The following is an 18,653-nucleotide window of genomic DNA, read 5'->3' on the forward strand; positions in this document are numbered from 1 at the left end:
TCTGAACATCCATAGCCATCAAGGAAATTCAGTTTTAAAAGTACCTTGATATATGTAACTGTCTAAGACACACACACACACACACACACACACACACACACACACACACACACCATACATTGAGATTATATCATCCAAAAGAGTTAATAGAATCAACAACCAAACAAAAATTGCTGGAGGTAAACCAGTGCAGTTACCTTGGAAATCAATATGGAAGTTCTTTTAAAAAATTAAAACTATAACCACCATATGATCAAGCTAACACACTCCTGGGTTTTCATCTGAAGGAATCTAAGTCAGCCTACAACACAGATACCCGTGCATCTGTGTTTACTATAGCACTGTTCACTACAGTCAAGATATGGTATTAGTTTAGACATCTATCAACACATGAATAAAGGAAACATGGTAAATAATTATAGTGCAATATTATTTGTCCACAGAGAAGCATGAAACCATGTCCTTGGCAGGGAATTTAATGGAACTAGAGGTTATCATGTTAACAGGAAAGGCTGGGGGTTGCTGGAGAGATGGTTCAGCGGTTAAGTGCACTGGTTACTCTTGCAGATTACCTGCATACATGTAGGCGAACACTCACACACAGAATAAAAAGGAGCCAGACTCAGACTCCTTTTTTCTCTAATATGTAAAATAGGAAGGGAGTGAGTGAGGAAGGGGAGGGGAGGAAATCAGTGGAGAGGTGGTGCATGGGAAGGGTAATAAGTGTACAGTATATAGACTATGAAAACACCATCGTGAACCCCAGTGTTTCATGTATAAAATATTGGTGAAAAAGCGTCCAAGGTCTCTGGTGTTTTCCTTACCACCGTTACTGTTTCACAGGGCTAATTGCGATCTGTGTGGCCTATTTTTCACCCTCCCCTGTTTATGTCTGAACGGCGTGCTCTGGTCTCTGCCAGTGTTCCCCAGCTGTGTCTCAAGCGCAAGCTTGATTTGTTCCACGTTGTCCTTTGCATTGTTGGCACTAACCAGTGGGTGAGCTCAGCTGTGCCTTGTCTTATGCCAGAAGTTCCCCAGAAAACTTTCCAAGTCTATGGAGGAGAGTGCTAATGGACATTCCAGACTGCACAGGGCATGGCCTAAAGAAAGAGTCTCAGGGCTCTACGGACCCGGGTAAAGGCTCTAAGTGACATGGGGACCACATGCAGACCCACCCCCTCCTCATACCACTGCCTCAGGCAGGCTTCAGGTCTCCATGGATTCCAGTCTCTTCCATCAGGAGCCTGGACTCTAAAATGGTTTTCAATTTTATTTTACGTGTATGGGTGTTTGGTTTACACCGACATCTGTGTACCACATGTATACCTGGTACCCACAGAGCTCCAAAGTGGCTGTCAGAGCTCCTGGTGCTGGAGTTAACAGTCGCAAGTAGTGATGTTCAATGTTGGGAATGGAGCCTGGGCCCTTAGGAAAAACACTTAACCACTGAGCTGTCTCTTCAGGCCCTCTCCATGTCTTTGATCCTTTCACACAGTTTCACTGATACCTTGTTCCTCCCCGCCTTCTCTTGAAATGCAGATGTACCCCAGACTTTTAACCTCAGCTCTTAACTAGTACTACCTGCTAAATGAATAATAAATGCACAAACTGTGGGAGTAGAAATGGGACATGACCCTCTCTATAGCTCTTAATCCCTGGCACATTGCCTGGAAACACTTGAAATCCCCTCCACCAGGACAGATCCCTGGGTAGTCCCAGAGGGAGAAAAAGATAACATACCCCCACCACTCATTGTCTGCAGTTAGGGTATAAATTAGCCTCTAATGCAGAAGCCAACAGGACACTGGGCATGTGGTATTGACTGGGGTAGGCTGTGGATGGCAGCAAACATTGGGGTTTGAAATACTGGTTTGCCATGGGATGTGGGGGCAAAACATCTGTTGAAGCCCACCTACAGTGGAGGACTCACAAGGGTTAGGACTCACAGGCAGAGAGTGTGTGGAAGAGTGGGGTAGGCATGGTAGAGGAAACTGCAAACACTGGCTGTGAATGACAGCTACAGGCTGCCCTAAAGACATTACAGGGAAGAGGCTAAAGCAGCCCAGCTTTGCCAGCTGGGGGAAGGGCAAGATAAAGACCAGGAATGCGGCCTGGCGGTGGTGGTGCACGTCTTTAATCCCAGCACTCGGGAGGCAGAGGCAGGCGGATCTCTGTGAGTTGGAGGCCAGCCTGGTCTACAGAGCGAGTTCCAGGACAGCCTCCAAAACAATACAGAGAAACCCTGTCTCGGAAAAACAAAAAACAAACAAAACAAACAAAAAACCCAGGAACGCAAGGATGTGGTTGAATGGCACAGAGTCATGGCAGATCGACATTAAGGACGACATTCTAGGCAGGCACCACTCTGTGGCTGCAACTGCTGGGAGTCATTTGATTTTGTACAGATCTGAGTGTTTGGAGGACACTGGCTACAGAGGAGGCACCTAAAACTCGAGTCCATGCTCTGGGAGACCACAAAGGTGTCAACTTGTATTGTCAAAGAAGTGACCAGCCTAGCTGAGTTTGTGGTGACAGACTTAAAAGCGTTCTTAGTGGGAACAAGTTGAAAGCAATTCTGCTACTGAAGAGGGAGGGCTGTGTGGATACCTCAGGAGTGACCCCCCTTGGATGGTGGCCTGGGCCAGAGAGAGCAAAGCCGAGTGAACACCAGGACTCTTGGCTATGTCACCTGGTGGGGCTAAGACCAGCTGGCACCCCTGCCCCCAGCCTCCCATTATGTTCTAAACTTGAAAGTGCCTCCTGCCCCCAATGCAGGCTCAGATCTGGAACACTTGGCCGGCAGATTATGGTGCTATTTTGAAGGCTATGGAACCCGCTGCCACCGACAAGCTCTTCTCGTCCCCATTCCTTCCCTGCCACTAAGGCCTAGAAAACAGCCAAAGCAAATTATCCCTTGTTTCTGCCAGATTCTATTACAGCAGCAGTGAGAACAGTAACACCTCTCTCTCTTCTGTAAGGTGTCACTGCAGCTGTCCCCTCTGCCCCCTGCTGGTTGTGAGGGATGCTTCTCATTCTTGAATGGAATAGAGCCTCAGGTAGGCACCACACACAAACACTTGCAAAGGAGAGGTGACCCTATGCCATTTGGGGCATATGACTAGAGGACACTACAGCTGCCTCTGCTGAGGGGAGGTCCCTGAAAAGGAAGGAAGGTGACTGTTGTGACTGGCGGTGGAGGCTTCAAGTTATGCATCTGCCTTTTCCTGGGACCATGCATGGAGTGGCTGTGACTTGGCCTGGCAGTGGTCTGGGACGACATGCCACAGCACGCTGCTACAGCTGGAGGCTGTGGAGTCCCAACTGGTCCCAGCTGTGGCCCTGTCACCAGCTTGTCTTTGGGAAAGTTGACGCCCTGTGAACATGGAGCTTCCCTTTGTCAGCAGAGAGGTCTAACCCCACAGCTTGCCATGCCAGAATGCGGTTTCAGCATTTCCAATCAATCCCCGGCACTCGCCCTGGTTGTGGAGGTCTGGGTACCTCAGTGCTAAGAGGCAGAGGTGTGGTCAGAATCACAGAGGCCAAAGTCCAGAATGAGGGTGACAAACGTCCTCTTTAGGATCCTGAAGAGATCATGCTCAGCCAGGGTCTGACTGGGGGGAGGAGAACAAGGGGCCACCTACTGGCCCCTATTTTGGCCCCCACCAAGTTCCCGCCTCACTCTTGATGCCTGTACATTGAGATAGGCTATGACCATGATTCCCATGACCAGTCGTCATATATCTTCCAGCCGTACCCCCGGCAGCTGGACAGGTACAAAGGACAAGGTAGTGACAAGCAGGAAGGGAGGTAAGATCTGCAGAGTGGAGATTTAATGGGACAGTCACCATGGTTCCTGCTGTAGTGGTCCCAGGCTGAAGCCCACAGCCTGGCGCCTCTCTCAGCAGACAGGCACGGAGAGCCCCAGTGGTACCCAGGTAGCCACAAATCCCTGTACCTCTGGGGCCTGGACTCCAGGTGCAGGCCGAAGCCTGCTTGAGAGATCCATCCTCTCCATCTGTCCCCTGTCCCTAACCGATGGAATGCCTGTGTCCTTGTTCCTCTGTCCTCTGTCCCTCAAGCAAGTCTAGCCCAGGGGCCAGTCACAGGGCTCTGCAGAAAAGCACACTCCCAGGACCACGCATCCTGGGCCTCTGACATGTGTAAGGCACATTGTGGTTGTTGCTGTGGGACTGCTGGGGTCACTGTCACCGGAGCAGTGTTCAGCAGATGCTGGCTTCCAGGGTGAGACATGGCTGTCAGTGTTGAGACAGGAGGCATGGGGGTACAGGCCAGCCGTGGGGCCTGCGGTGCAAGAGAGCAGGGACAGGGTGGGCCCTGGCCCATGGGTCTCAATGGACGTAAGATCCTTTGCCCCATGCCCCTGGCTTGGAGACAATAGGAGGGGCTTATGGTCCTGGGCAGAGCTCGTGGCCAGAGCCAAGGCGCAGTCATGGCAGCCAGGACCACAAAAGGCACAATCGTGGTGTCTGGGAGGTCGCGAGTCAGTCACCAAGGCTAGGCAGACACGTTGACGTCCCTGAGAGAGATGGTGCTACTGGGGGCCTCATCCCCGAGCAGCAGGGCTGGCGAGTCTGGGTTTGTGTCCTCCTCAGCACTGCCCAGCTCTGTGCCGGTCTCTGCGCTGGGCTCCGCACTGGGGCCCAGCCCCTGGGACAGGATCTGCTGGATGGTTCTGCGCAAATTGGGATGCAGTCGGCCCTGTGTCTGGTAGAAGACCTCTAGTGCGAAGGACTTGAGGGCACCGGTGCAGAGGTCCTCATACAGTGGGATGGTGTACATGCGCGACATCTGTGGAAAGCAGCCGGTCACACCAGCAGGCTCCCTGCAGGCCTCCGCCACCCAGACGCCCAGGAGGACTTGGGCCTGGACTCACATGCTACAATACCCTCAGCAGTTTCACCCTCGCTGCTCCCTCTGGGCTGCCTCTGGGCAAGGAATGGGGATGCTGGCATCTACCTAAGAAGCTTGGATGGCCCCTGTACCCAGACACGGAAGGTGATACCCACAGGCCTGAAGTTCAGCTAGCTCAAGGCTGATGCCTGTGGAGATCCCCGAATTCTGGTACCCAACTTTTCCCTGTGTCGGAGTTCAGCCACTATTAACTAGTTTTGCATTCTTCTTCCATCTCACCTGTAATGTGGCCTCTCTGCTCTCACCTTTGGGCCTGATGGCTTCTAGTTCCTTCTCCAGGACATGCCTGGCCTGTCTGAGTGGACAGTCTGATGGGGTGAGACGGGTCCCTGAGGAGAGACTGCCCCCCTTCCCCAACTATGCCCCAGGCATGTAGCCGCACCTGGCTCTCCAGGAAGCGGCGGACCCTGTGGAGATCGGGGTAGTAGTCATTGCGGACGACAATCTGCAGCCAGCGGATGCGGATCTCAGCATTCATGGAGTCCAGCAGGGACGAGTAGCATTTGGACAGGCTCATCACCACCTCTGTGGGGTGGTAGGCAGGTCAGGGCAGGGCCAGAGCCACATCCCTTTCCCAGGCTACCCTGTTGACTGTGGGACCCACCCTGGGGCAACGGGGATCCGTCTAGCAGCCGGTCCAGGAAGAGTGCTGTCTGGAAGGTCCTCCACTTGGAGATGTCAATGGCACTGGCTGAAGCGGCTGCTTGCTCCAGGGGCTCCGCAGTCCACAGCTGGAAGAGGGCCTCTACAGGCCGGGTTAGGCTGGACCCCTGAGACAGGTCTGGCTCAGCCAGTGGTGGGCCTGTGGCATTGAGCCAGCGCTCGAACTCCAGCCCTGCAGGAAGACCAGGCCTGGGGTCCCTGCCTGGACTGGGGAGGGGCCACTGGAGCAGCCCACCAGGGAGACTCCAAGCCCAGAGGGTATCCCTGGGCAGGCGGTCTTTTCCAGAACCCAGAGCCCTCAAAGAATATGAACAGTTCCCCAGAGGTTTGTGCCTTCCCCTTAGAGCCGCTGGAGGGGGCTCCTGTGAAGGACACGGAGGCCGGAAAGCTTGGGTGGCCACCAGAGGATTGCTACCTGCTACAAGCCTGGCCTGTATCCAGCACTGAGGCCAGGAAGGCTCTGCACTGTAATGTTCAGTGATGCACACAGACTCTCGGAACCCTTACCAATCCCACAGTGCACTTACATCCCTTCCAAAACTCAGGGTCACCATTCCTGACTTTGAAATGCTCTAGCGTACTTGGTTTCTCTCTGGATATCCAGCTCCTCCAGTGTCTCCCTTGGTCCTCAAACCCTCAGGCCCCCAGGAGACCCCCTACTATGCACAAGCAGGACCAGCCATTCCCAGGGCCAATCCCGCCACCTTGCTGATCCCGCACGCTCTTTCCACAGCCCTTTCCTACCCACTGCTTGGCCTGGCCTGCTCAGCCTAGGGGCCACCTTGTTCCAGAAGTCCCTGTCCCCCTCTCCTGGTCACAGTCCTTTAGACTAGGAGGTGCAGACTCCTCTTTACTCTCACGACACCCTGACCTAGAGCACATGGGTTAACAAACTTCCCTCCAGTCACAGCTGCCATCTTGCTCCTGGCCCCTGGGCCTGGAGCAGGGTAGGTGGCCTCACCTGCCCGGCAGTCCACACTCTGCTCCTTCAGCTCGGGAAAGAAGCTCAAGAAGGAGTCCAGCAGGTCCTGGGCCACCACGCTGGTGAATTTGTATTTCTCCACATAGGCCTGTGAGATGAGGGGCATGGCCTTAGCAGGTATGGAAGGCTGGGGATGTTTAGCTCTGGCAGAGTGGGGCTGGCACATTGGGACATCTTCTAAAGATGTGCATCACAGTCCAGGTGGCCTACAGGCCCTGCTGAAAGGGTAGGAGAAGGAGGGGACAGTGCCTCAGAAGGCCAAGTCCCAATCCAGTCCCCAGGCCCCTTCTTCCCAGAGAAGGGGCATGTCTGCCAGCTGGAAGACGTTTTGGATAGGAGGTGGCGGGGCCCACGTGCTTACTCGGAGAAAGTCGTCAAAGCGTTGGGGATCTCCACAGAGCTGCGACAGGTAGTACACGAAGCAGTAGCCCTTCTCATAGGTGAACAGGTTCATCAGGTGGCTGGGATTCACTCCTGCAGGGAAATGCCTTGTCTGGGATGACACTTGACACCTGTGTCCTGCATGGTGGGGCTGCGGCAGTAGTCTAGAACTGAGGAGCGGGCAAAGGGAGGGCCACAGCCCCTCACAAGAGTACACCCTGAATACACAGTGAGTGAGGGCCACAGCCCCTCACACGAGTACACCCTGAATACACAGTGAGTGAGGGCCACAGCCCCTCACACGAGTACACCCTGAATACACAGTGAGAGCCACAGCCCCTCACAAGAGTACACCCTGAATACACAGTGAGAGCCACAGCCCCTCACACGAGTACACCCTGAATACACAGTGAGTGAGGGCCACAGTCCTCACACGAGTACACCCTGAATACACAGTGAGAGCCACAGTCCTCACAAGAGTACACCCTGAATACACAGTGAGAGCCACAGTCCTCACAAGAGTACACCCTGAATACACAGTGAGAGCCACAGTCCTCACAAGAGTACACCCTGAATACACAGTGAGAGCCACAGTCCTCACAAGAGTACACCCTGAATACACAGTGAGAGCCACAGTCCTCACAAGAGTACACCCTGAATACACAGTGAGAGCCACAGTCCTCACAAGAGTACACCCTGAATACACAGTGAGTGAGGGCCACAGGCCTCACACGAGTACACCCTGAATACACAGTGAGTGAGGGCCACAGTCCTCACACGAGTACACCCTGAATACACAGTGAGAGCCACAGTCCTCACACGAGTACACCCTGAATACACAGTGAGTGAGGGCCACAGGCCTCACACAAGTACACCCTGAATACACAGTGAGAGCCACAGCCCCTCACAAGAGTACACCCTGAATACACAGTGAGAGCCACAGCCCCTCACACAAGTACACCCTGAATACACAGTGATGGAACTTGCTCCACCCCATGGCAACCAGTGCTCAGACCCCGTGGGGTTGTGCCAAGTCAAGGGCACCTGAGAGGTTTTCCTTGGGGCAATGGACACCCAGGCTGGCCTTGGAAGGAATTCAGGCATGGTGAGGTTTAGGAGCCCTGGAAGGGCAGGTGAAGAGCAGGAGGGAGGGCCTGGGGATGCCATGCATGGGCTCCCAGGAGTGAGCCTAGACTAGAGAGTACCTGGTTCTAGCTTGACCTGCAACTTGCTAACTGGACTGTCCTCCCCGAGAAGCCGCATCTGCCTGTGCAGGGCGTCCAGGCGGAAGGCTGTCTCTAGGCAGGTGAAGGCAGCTCCTGAGGGAAGTCAGAGCAGAGAGAAGATGGAGGTCAGGGAGGCGGGAGCATTTATAGCAGGGTTGCTACACTCTACCGGCCACCCGGCCCCAGAGACCGTCGGACACTATCAAGCCGGAGGCTCGGCAGGCCCCTTGCAGTTGGTGCCTAGGAGGGCCCAAGGCTACCCTACCCTCGCCGTGGTTGCCCCAGACAATACCATAGGTCTCTGTGGTGATGCGGCGCTGTGCATAGGTGGCCAGGCCCTCACTCAGCCACATCTCCTCCCATGTGGCGTTGGTGACAGCATTGCCGAACCAGCTGTGGGCCACCTCATGGATGACATCGATCACCAGGAACTCGTCGCTCTCAAGGATGGAGGAGATGATGAAGGTGAGGCACGGGTTCTCCATGGCCACGATGGGGAAGGAGGGTGGCAGGAAAACGATGTCATACCTGTGCCCATGGGTGCAGGGTGATGAGTGGGAGGGGCCCCAAGCCCACGACTCTACTGTCCACCCAGGAGGGCAGCCCCAGGCCCACAGCACCATTTCCTTCCCAGGGGAAAGAGTAGAGCCAGCGGGAAAGCCAGGGGACAGGGCATACCTGCCCCACATGTATGGCCCGTACAGTCGCTCTGCGGCACTCAGCCACTGCTCCACAACACCTGAGAGCTTGCTGGTGGCTGTGGGAAGGAGGCACGGCTCAGCCCACACACGGCTCCTGTCACAAGGCAGAGAAGGCGGGCTGAAGCGGACAAGCCTGGGCCTTACTTACCCCACTGGAGCCTCCCTCTGCCTTGTCTGGTCCTGCTCCGTGGATATGGCCCTTCCCCCAACAGGTAGGGGAACTGCGCCATAAACCCAAGGTCTATTCAGATCCTTTTCCCAGTGAGCTGAAGGGACTGCTGAGGATAGGCGGGGACAGCTGGCTGTGTGGTAGCCCTGGGAGTGTGACAGACTGCTAGGCAGGGCCCGGGACGGATCAGTTCGTTGTATGTCTGAAGACAGGGGCTGGAGAGGCTCCTGCTGAGACCCAGTTGCCCAGAACAGTGCAGCAGGGCGCAGAGGGGGCCTTACCTGGGCCCAATGTCTGCTGGCTTGAGGTCTCCGGCCACAAGGGCCACGAGGTAGGCGGGTACAGGGTGCTCCATGTGGAAGCGGTAGACGCCCTCTTCCTCCACATACACGCTCTGTGTCGCACTCATCAGCACCTGTACCCCTAATGGGGCCTGCAATGGGCTAGGCTGAGGATTGGCAGCCTACCGGATACCACCTCCCGGGAAAGGGAACCACACTTCTGAGGGATGACTCATCCCCAATAGGGGACGCCACAACTCAGGTCAGAGGACCTCTTATCTGTGACAGGGAACTGTATGGCCCCATCAGGGACCACCACAACCCAGGTCAGGGAACCCCGTATCCATGATGAAACCCTCAAATCCTTATCTGATAGCCTCACAGGCTGAGTCAAAGAACGTGTGCCCTTCAGAGAACCACACACTGGAACCCCCAATCTGCTCCAGATGGAGGCTGTCATTCTTTGGCTATTACTCAAGAAACCCCACCAGGCTCCTGCAGATCTAGAGGTCTTGGAACCCAATTGTCAAGAATGTCCTCATTGGTGTTGCCCCTGGCCCCTGCAGCCACCGGACCCCCATAAGGCCTGTCTTTGGCTTCTCTGCATGACTGTCCCATTAAGACAATGACATTTAGCAGCTGGGATCTTAGTCTAGGCAGGCAAGAAGGGTATGGGGAGGTGAGCCAGAACTCATCTGCAGGCTTGCTGTAAGCTCCAGCGTCTTACAGTGCCCAAAAGAGGCAGAAGCAACCCCAGCCTCCATCCTGACCTTGACAACAGCTGAGTAGGTGCACTTGACAGCCGGCGTATCAAAGCACGGGAAGAAGGAGCGGTTGCACACAGAGTGGCCCTGGGTGAAGACGAAAGGCTTGGCATTGCCATAGGTCAGCTCTGGGTCCAGCCACCAGATCTGCGGGCAAAGCGAAACACAAGCAGACGCTGTCACCTGGGCCAGGGCTCTAAGTCTAGAGCCTGGTGACAATGGGCTCTGGGAAGGGCCCTTGCTGTTTCTGTTACAGGCTCACTCCAGCAGCCTTCACCTGCCCACCTGGTCCTCTCACTCCCCTCCCCGTCGGGAACTGTCAATCCAGCTTCTGTGCCAGCCACCAGCTAGACTTGTTCCAGACAGGAGGCCACATGTCTGGAGCAGGCCCATGATATCTCCCAGCACTGCCTGGGAAAAGAGGAAGATTCCCACCACGGCATTAGCTGAACTTCCAAAGGGAAAGTTAGGAACACCTGGATTCAAATTCTCACAGACTGGTAGCTAATCTGATCCTTTTTTTAAAAATTGTTTACATTTTATGTATGGAGTGCTCTGCATGTTTGTCTACATGCCAGAAGAGGACATCAGATCCTTTAGAGATGGTTGTGAGCCACCACGTAGGTGCCAGGAATGGAACTCAGGACCTCTGGAAGAGCAGCCAGTGTGCTTAACCGCTGAGCCATCTCTCCAGCCCACTAATCTGACTTTAGGAGCAGGGTAACATGGGCAATGCGTGCTTCCTTATGTTGGCATAGAGGGAGTCAGCCCAGGGCTGGTCAGCCTGTGGGGATGGAGTGGAGGCTAGAGATGAAGCCCTGGTAGGACAGGAGTGCTGAGGAGAGAGTGTCTGAGGCCACAGAGGGAGGGGCTGCAGCAAAGAGCAATCCCCAGTATCTGCTGCCTGCTGTGTGCCCTCTCAGGCCAAGGTCACTGGCCCAGCCAACCTCCTTCCCAGCCATGGCTGCCTAGATATTCGGAATCTCCAGACCAGGTCCCACCCCCACTAAAGAGCTCCAGCAATGGCTGCCCCCACACTACCCTCTGCTAGGGCAACAGGAATGTTGAAACAAAGTGAATTTTTCATTCTGGTGATCAAGGGCACACAGGTCCTCTCAGGAATCACAGAGAGGAAACACCCCCAACACTTCTCTGTGAGAGGACAAGTGTTCAGTCAAGGCTGAATGTCATCATGGGGAACAAACCCTGGGAGACAGCAGGGCTGACACTTCCCAGATCCCAGACGAGAGATGGTGGTGGAGTTGCTTGCTCTACAGACCTCGCCTGTCCTGCAACCCCCAGACTGTGTGTGTGGGGAGCCATCCATCCATAGATCTCAGACCCAGAGAGAAACACCTGCTTTCAGACCCCATAGCTGTGTTGGAATGCCTGTTCTCACAGGCCCCAGAAGTGGTGTATTGCCTGCCTAGTGACTCTAGAGCTGAGGAAGGAGGTAAAGGCTTGCTCACAGACCCCAGACTGGGGGTGGCTGTGGCAGAAACTATGCCACAGACCCTAGAATCTTCATATAGACAAACCCTAGATGAGTCTTTCGCAAATACCCGAGCCCTGAGGAGTAATGCCTTGTCCCACAGACCTACCTCAGACCTGGAAGATTCCTGCCTCAACAGATCTAGACAGATGCCTGCCCCACAGACTCCACATCCAGGACACTGCCTGTCAATAGGTCACTTGGGGGGGTTGCTTGCCAGGTAGACCTGGTCAGGCCTCTGCCAGCATCCATGGACATCTTCCAGGTCTTCCTATCACTGTCTTTCCCCACAGCAAATCAGCAGACATGCCGTCCTTTTCTGCCAGAGAGCTAGTTCCAAAGTGTAGCCTCCAGAGGCCTGGGACCCAGGGACTTGAACGGAGGATTGTCCCTGCAGTTGGGTGGCCAGTGGGTTCTTGATTCCCTTTGGGAGGACAGACTCCCAAATGCTCTTTCATCTCTCCCTTCTCCCCTCACACCAGCTACATCCAGGGCAGCACTTCCCGCTCCTCTTCCATTGAAGCCTCAGGCTCTGCCTCCCTCTTACCCCAAGGCTCGCACCCGTGCCAGACACCAGTGTTAGGTACTACCTTGGAGGGATGAGCCCCCGAGGTGGGAGTCTCCTGTCCCAGGGCAAAGAAGCTGATAGTCTGGTGGATAAGGAATAGGTCAACCAACTCAGATACTGTTGGGCAGGAGAAAAAGAGCTGTTCTTGCTGGGCTGGGGTGCAGAGGAGCCCTAGAACCTCAGCGCCTCCTATCTGCTGCTCTTGGAGTTGGAGCCTGCTGTCAGGGCCTCCTGGGAACCCTAGACACCTCCTGCTACGTCCTCACTAGGCACAGGGCAGACAGGAATGTAAGCCCTGAGATGCCCAATGTTCATGTGCAACAAGCACTAGGTGTCTGAGGTTAGGGGCCAATCTGTCCAGGGGCGTGGATCAACTTTGTCACTCTGGAGGCACTCAGTGCACGAGGACCATGCAGCTCTTCCCTGTGTGGAGCAGCCGCGGCCCCATACATCAGGCCGCCCTTGTCCACTAGCCGTGTCTATTGCGGCCCACCAAGGGCTCTGTTCCCAGCACTCTGCTGCCAATGGACAGAACCAGCACATACAGTACATATTCATAGGCAGGAGCCAGGAAGCAGCTCAAGCCCCAGTTTTCACCGGGCACACTAAGACGCAGTCCTTTTTTTTTTTTTTTTTTCTTTTTCTTTTTCTTTTTTGGTTTTTCGAGACAGGGTTTCTCTGTATTGTTTTGGAGGCTGTCCTGGAACTCACTCTGTAGACCAGACTGGTCTCGAACTCACAGAGATCCGCCTGCCTCTGCCTCCCGAGTGCTGGGATTAAAGGCGTGCACCACCACCGCCCGGCTAGACGCAGTCCTTAGACCCGCAGAGGCCCTGCTCTACCACAGCAGGCAGAGGGCGGAGCCCGGGAGACCAGGGACTCCCGAGAAGGGTGCAGGAAGCCCACAGATGTGAATCCCATCTGGTCTTTTTCTGCCCAGATGTCACCTTGCTCCTTTGTGGCTACTGGCCTGTTTATCTAGACTCCCCGGGCAGCGGCAGATGGGCTTTTCAAGGGCTCCATAGAGCTGCCTGTGTGCTGGGTATCCATGGTAGATGTCACATGAGCACTCTGCTACCTGGGGAGCTGGCAGGAGGCATCACGCTTCTGGAGTCAAAGGTCCTGCTCCATTCTCGCAAACCCATTGGCTGTGCGGCCACAGCACGAGCCCTAAGCCACACCCTTTGCTTTTCCATCAGGGCCTGTGGGATGGTGGGGGCCCTGGACAGAAAGTCTCAGTAGAGCCCCGTGGGGTGTGGGAGGTGGGGCGCACATACCCCAGCATGTCACAATCCAGCTCAGAGAGCCCACATCACAGCTACAAGGGAGGCCTGTCTCTCATTCCACCCCCAGAGAACAGACTAGGCAGTCCTCAGGGCATCTGAAGGCCCAGGTCACGGGTTGGCCTTTCTACATCAGGCACTCCCAGAACATCCTTCAAAGCTGAACTCTTACAGATGGTTTAGCAGGGGCCACCAGAAGCTGCTCTCGTACCCAGGTAGGGACACGACCCCTGACGGGAAGTCTCCCCGCCCCCCAAAGAAACATGCTATTGCCTATCTTCACTGTCCACCAGGCCTGGACCCGGGGCTCCACTCAAAGATTCCAAGAACTTACAGACAACATCTGAGAATTAACGATGGCACTTGGGGAGGACATTTGGGCCAGGCTTACTCTCTGCAGGTGTCCCCGAAGTAGGGTGCAGATTAATATCACCTGACCCAGCAGTAAAGCGAGGGGCGCCTCCAGAGCCCTGCTGACCACCCACAGGCCTGGCGCCCACCCGGGCGGGACTCACTGCAGGGGCGTCGGTCGAGGTGTAGCGCAGGATGACCTGGAAGGGCTGGTGCGCCTGCAACTCGGGAGGCAGTGTGACGGTCAGCGAGGAGCCATAGTCGGTGAACGGGTCCAACCTGAAGGCCAGAGGGCAGCCGGCGGACTCCGCGCCAGGAGCATCGGCGAAGGCGGGCAGCGGGGGACCCAACCCGGGGGCAGGGAAGGCGAAGGTGCAGGGCGAATCGGAGGAGGCAGGGGCGCGGCGGAACGAGACCGAGTGCAGGCGCAGGGCCGGGTGCGCGTCGAGCACGAGCGCGCGGGGCGCGGGCCGCAGCGCGCACAGCTCCAGCACCAGGCAGCCGGCCAGCTCGCGCGCCTCAGGCCGCAGCTCCAGGCCCAGCTGCAGGTGGCGGAGGCGGAAGAGCTGCGCGCTGGAGGCCGAGGCCACGTCCAGGGCGGGCGGCGGCTCGGGCGGCGGGCGGGCGGGCGCGGCTTCGGCACCGGGCGCTTTGCGGCAGCAGCACTGCGCCGCCATAGCCACCGGCGCTAGGTGAAATCCATGGGCGGCGGCCGCTGCAGGCCGCGGGCAGTGGGCGAGGGGCCCCGGGCGGCGGTGGCGGTGGCGGTGGCGGCGGCGGCGGGGCGCGGGCACAACAGGAAGTCGCGCCGGGAGCCGCCCGGCCCGGCCCCGCGCCGTGCGCCGCCCCGCTCGGGCTGGACTCGGCCGCCGCCGGGGGCGCTGTGTGCGATCCCGGGGCCTGTGCGCTGGAGCGGCGTGAGCGGCAGAGCGGAGCGCGAGGCTGGACGCCTGGGGAGGCTGCGCGTCCTCAGCCTGCGCTCTGCACTCGTTAAGGCTCGGAAGACAGCCTTGGAGGCGGTCGCTTTCCCAGGGGCGCCAGCGGCACCTTGGCAGTCGGTTCTCTGGCTCCGGGAACGATCCTTGTGGTTCCCCTGACGCGATTCCCCCCGTGAGTCCTGCAGTTGGCCTGTGCTGTGGCCGTGCGGTGCAAAGCGGCCGGAAGGCGCTAGACTGTTAAGTACATAGCCCATACTATGTGGCTATTTAGATTCAAATTAAGCATGACGAGAAGCTGTCAGTTACTCTGGCCGTGTTTTAGGATCGACTTTATTGTAGTCGAGACGTGTGTGAAGTAGAGATACACTGTTGAACGCAGTTCTGTCTCATAGATCCAATATAAGGGTTGCAGGAGTCCTCTAGGCTAGCGCAGCAAACACGGCAACTCAAAGGTTGAGCTGTCCAGTTCTGGGACCAACACAGGTGTGGACAGATGTGTCCTGCTATCTCTATCTGCGGGAGGCGGGCGCGGATTCTGAGGGAGGGGACTTTTAGGGCTGTCCCCTGCTCTGATGATGGTGTGACTGCAGTGTCACTTCTGGGGAGTGCTCAGCTGTCTGGATCCAGTCTCCCCAAACGGAAGTCAAGTGGTCCTGCCCTCCTTCCACAAGTGAGAGAGGCGCAGCTAAGCGGAGAACAGGCCACGTGTGCAGCCTGAACACGGACACACACAAGGCTTCCTTTGGCAGTAGCCCGCAGGTCTCACGTGCTCTCTTAGGGGCAGTACATGGGAAGAACTCCAAGGCGCATGCTGTCATCCAGAGGCTAGGATTAGAGGGAGGAAGACCGGGCTTGGATGGGAAGCACTTGACATTCCAGCAGTTGGAAGACAAAAGCATCAGACGTTCGCCATCATCTTTGGCTGTATGTGGAGTGTGTGAGGTCAGCTTGGGTTACTGAGATCCTGACTTAAAAGAAAAAAGCAAACAAATAAATAAAATGAGTGAGGTGACCTGGAGTTAAGGTTACTGCCACTTTCTGGTGTCCAGTGGCCCGTTCACCAGATTGTTGAAGAAGGAATTCTTTCTTTTTTAAAGATCTATTTATTCATTATGTATGCAGTGTTCTGTCTGCATGTATGTCCACAGGCCAGAAGAGGGGACCAGATCTCATTACAGATGTTTGTGAGCCACCATGTGGTTGCTGGGAATTGAACTCAGGAGCTGTGCAAGAGCAGTCAGTGAGTGCTCTTAACCTCTGAGCCACCTCTCCAGTCCCGAAGAAGGAATTCTTAATTCAATTGCACTGTCTTGTTGGTCCTTTTGTCGTTCTTGATGTAGACTGTAGGTTTCTCCCATCCCAGTTTCTCAAATTGTACCCCCGAGGTTGGGGTCTTACCTTCCCTGTCCTGGTGATACTTCCTTCTGCTAACGGAAGGGATGTTGTGGGGCAGCCTTGACCCAGCTATCCCTCTTCTGCAAGCGGGCTGGGTGTGTCCCCACCACATGTGCATATAAGGAGCCAACGGCGTTCTTTCGACACAGAGGACATTTTGCACAGTGGAGTCAGTGGACTGCAAACTCCAAGTCCCCAGATGGTGTCCAGCCAAAGAACCTGTCCCCCTAACACTGAGAAAAGTTACCAGAGTGTCCCCTTGTGGTTACATTCAGTGTTATAACCCAAGTCCCAGAAGAAGAGTGTTTTTTTGGGGGGGGATTGTCCTGTAGTCCCTGGGGCAGAGGTTTGAGAGCTGGGCCAGGCCAAGGCTACCGTTGAATAGCTCCCAGACCTGAGCTGGTGGAATAAAAGCACCCTGGATAATCCACAGATCTCCATCAACCCGGCCTGGGCATCATGTGCCTTGCATCTTTGTCACCACTAGGTGACTTGATTTTTGCCAAGTCAGCAGGTTAGAAGGTATGCCCTGCCCTGATGGGAGGGCGGTGGCTTTTTGGAAGGTGTTGTGAACGGGGATCAGCTACACAGGCTGGGGGTTAGGGGTAGGGAGACGTGGGCCTGGAGTCCTGTTCTCTGCAAGCCTCAATGGCTGAGTGGGGACAGTAGCTGTGACTCCGCTAAGGGACCTTGTGGAGGAAGCTCAGTGGTCAGATGAGCTTGTGCAGCAGCCCTGAGGACAGCGCCAGCTGATGACATCTGCAGGCTAGGTGTTCCCCACAAAGTGTAGTTAGCTTTTTGAACCAGTGACCACTGAAGCGCCTGTTCACTGCAGCCAGAAACCGGAAGTGCAGGGGCAGGTAGCACCCCAGTGCCGTGGTCATGAACTGTGTGCCTCATGTCCCCTCAACTTTGGGTTCTGCTAAGTGAGAAGTCTTCATTCTTCATTCGAAGGGAGAACCCTCCACCTGGGGACCCAAGTATGTTTCACTGCATAGAGGCAGAGGTAATCAAACCCTTTCATCTCTTCAGGGGCAAAATGGGAGCTATTCTGTTTGGTGGTGGCAGGGCATGACCTTCAAGGAGCTGATGCAAACAGACTACCCAGGCCCCAGAGGGAGAAGCAGGGAGAAGTAGAAAGGGAAACCATAAGAACCCACTCTAGGATTTTATTCACTGATTCACATTTGTTTGCAAATTAACACATCTGCAATTCACACACATAGCCCAGGTGTTTCTTTGCTCTTCCCTCACTACTTTAAGTTGTGACTAGATTTCCAGGGCGCTCGAGGAAACAGGGTGTCTGTGAGAGGCTGTGTCTAAACTAGAAGAAGCAGCAGCAACACACGGTGGCGACTGATGGGCCTGCCTGCCTGCTGGGGAGGGTGGTACGCAGGGCACACTGGTAGCTTGACGATGCCAGGCCAGGCGCTGGCATTGATGCAAGAGGGTGGTGGGCGGTGGGCAGATGCCTCCCTCCCATGGCGTAGCAGCTGTAAGACTGGGGATGGTGGGCTCAGGACCTCCTGCTGGAAGACTCTAAGCTCAGGTCTAAGAAGAGACCAGAAAGAAGTCCAGAGTCACGAAGAGGTTCTGCCTGCAAACCTTGGAGGAGGCAGCTTAGTAGGCGCCCCAGACGCTTAAAACAATCCTTTATGTAATTTTCTCTACGTAAACTTCGCTGGTTTGGATTTGATCCAAACCTGATGAACAAACGAAGTTCCCCTCTTCTGCAGACACTTCTATGCTGCCATCAAGAGGGGGCAACACCGGAGGCCAGTGGCCTATTGAAAAGAGCGAAGGCCACCCCAGCAGTTGAACGGTGCGGTGCGGAGCGGCTTACTCGGGATCAGCTGGGTCCCCGGGTAGGAGGGCCTGGGCCTGGAGCGTCTGTTCATACTTCTGCAGCTGGGCCCAGAAACCCAGATTGGGCTCGGCTACCGGGCGAGCGCTCTTGACCATCTGTAATCAAAGATGAAAGAGATCCGACAGATCGTTCAGGGCGCAGAGGCTCCGCCCGGAAGGTGAAGCATGGGGCACGCCCCGGAAGAACCTCTCTCTACGTGGGGGCCCGCCCCGGAAGACCCGCCCCTGGAAGCTCGCACCTGGAAGGCGCGCTCCAGGCTGTGGCCGCGGTGCCGCATGAGATAGGCGGTGCAGACGGCTGCTGAGCGGCTGCGGCCGTTCTTGCAGTACACCAGGCAGGCGCCGCCGTCGCGCACCGCAGCCTCTATGGCGGCACAGGTGGGCTCCAGGTGCGTCAGCAGGTCTTCAGCAGGGTCATCGAACACGGGTACGCGCAGCTCGGCCACTCCGGGTGCGCGCGGCCCGGGCTGCTGGCGGGAGACGTTGACGCACAGAGTGATGCCGGCGCGTACCAGCAGCTCCGTCGCACTCGCGGCTCGCGCGTTCCCGATGAAGAGCGCGGGGGCGACGCGCGCGAACGGCGGCGGTGCAGCCTCAGAGGTGCCCATGACCCCCTAGGTCAGCAGATGGCCCCGGGTTGCGGAGTCCTCGCTCTGGCCGC

The 18,653-nt window shown here is 56.1% G+C and overlaps 2 protein-coding genes across 2 annotated transcripts; both read right to left on the reverse strand.

Moving 5' to 3' along the window:
- Positions 1 to 3,552: 3,552 nt before the first annotated feature.
- On the reverse strand, positions 3,553 to 14,563 carry Rnpepl1 (arginyl aminopeptidase like 1). The gene is made up of 11 exons (XM_040753000.1): positions 13,958 to 14,563; positions 10,106 to 10,246; positions 9,336 to 9,487; positions 8,863 to 8,979; positions 8,477 to 8,712; positions 8,164 to 8,277; positions 6,939 to 7,051; positions 6,557 to 6,665; positions 5,537 to 5,767; positions 5,315 to 5,457; positions 3,553 to 4,809 (listed from the first exon to the last, which is right to left on the reverse strand). The coding sequence occupies exons 1-11, from the start codon at positions 14,468 to 14,470 to the stop codon at positions 4,516 to 4,518; spliced, it is 2,163 nt and encodes a 720-aa protein (XP_040608934.1). The 5' UTR covers positions 14,471 to 14,563; the 3' UTR covers positions 3,553 to 4,515.
- Positions 14,564 to 17,281: 2,718 nt separating this feature from the next.
- Positions 17,282 to 18,653, reverse strand: Dusp28 (dual specificity phosphatase 28). The gene is made up of 2 exons (XM_040753004.1): positions 18,232 to 18,653; positions 17,282 to 18,088 (listed from the first exon to the last, which is right to left on the reverse strand). Exons 1-2 carry the CDS (start codon positions 18,598 to 18,600, stop codon positions 17,966 to 17,968), a joined length of 492 nt encoding a protein of 163 aa, XP_040608938.1. The 5' UTR covers positions 18,601 to 18,653; the 3' UTR covers positions 17,282 to 17,965.

This window comes from Mesocricetus auratus, unplaced genomic scaffold (genome assembly GCF_017639785.1).
Source record: "Mesocricetus auratus isolate SY011 unplaced genomic scaffold, BCM_Maur_2.0 Super-Scaffold_100010, whole genome shotgun sequence".
In the NCBI taxonomy this organism is placed as follows: Eukaryota; Metazoa; Chordata; class Mammalia; order Rodentia; family Cricetidae; genus Mesocricetus; species Mesocricetus auratus.

Coding starts and splice junctions, on each gene's coding strand:
- Dusp28 (XM_040753004.1), bottom strand. CDS start 18,600: ATGGGCACCTCTGAGGCTGCACCGCCGCCGTTCGCGCGCGTCGCCCCC. Junction 18,089..18,231: donor GCCTGGAGCGCGCCTTCCAG/GTGCGAGCTTCC, acceptor CTTTGATTACAG/ATGGTCAAGAGCGCTCGCCC.
- Rnpepl1 (XM_040753000.1), bottom strand. CDS start 14,470: ATGGCGGCGCAGTGCTGCTGCCGCAAAGCGCCCGGTGCCGAAGCCGCG. Junction 7,052..8,163: donor GCAGGTCAAGCTAGAACCAG/GTACTCTCTAGT, acceptor ATTTCCCTGCAG/GAGTGAATCCCAGCCACCTG. Junction 5,768..6,556: donor GAGTGTGGACTGCCGGGCAG/GTGAGGCCACCT, acceptor GTCTTCCTGCAG/GGCTGGAGTTCGAGCGCTGG.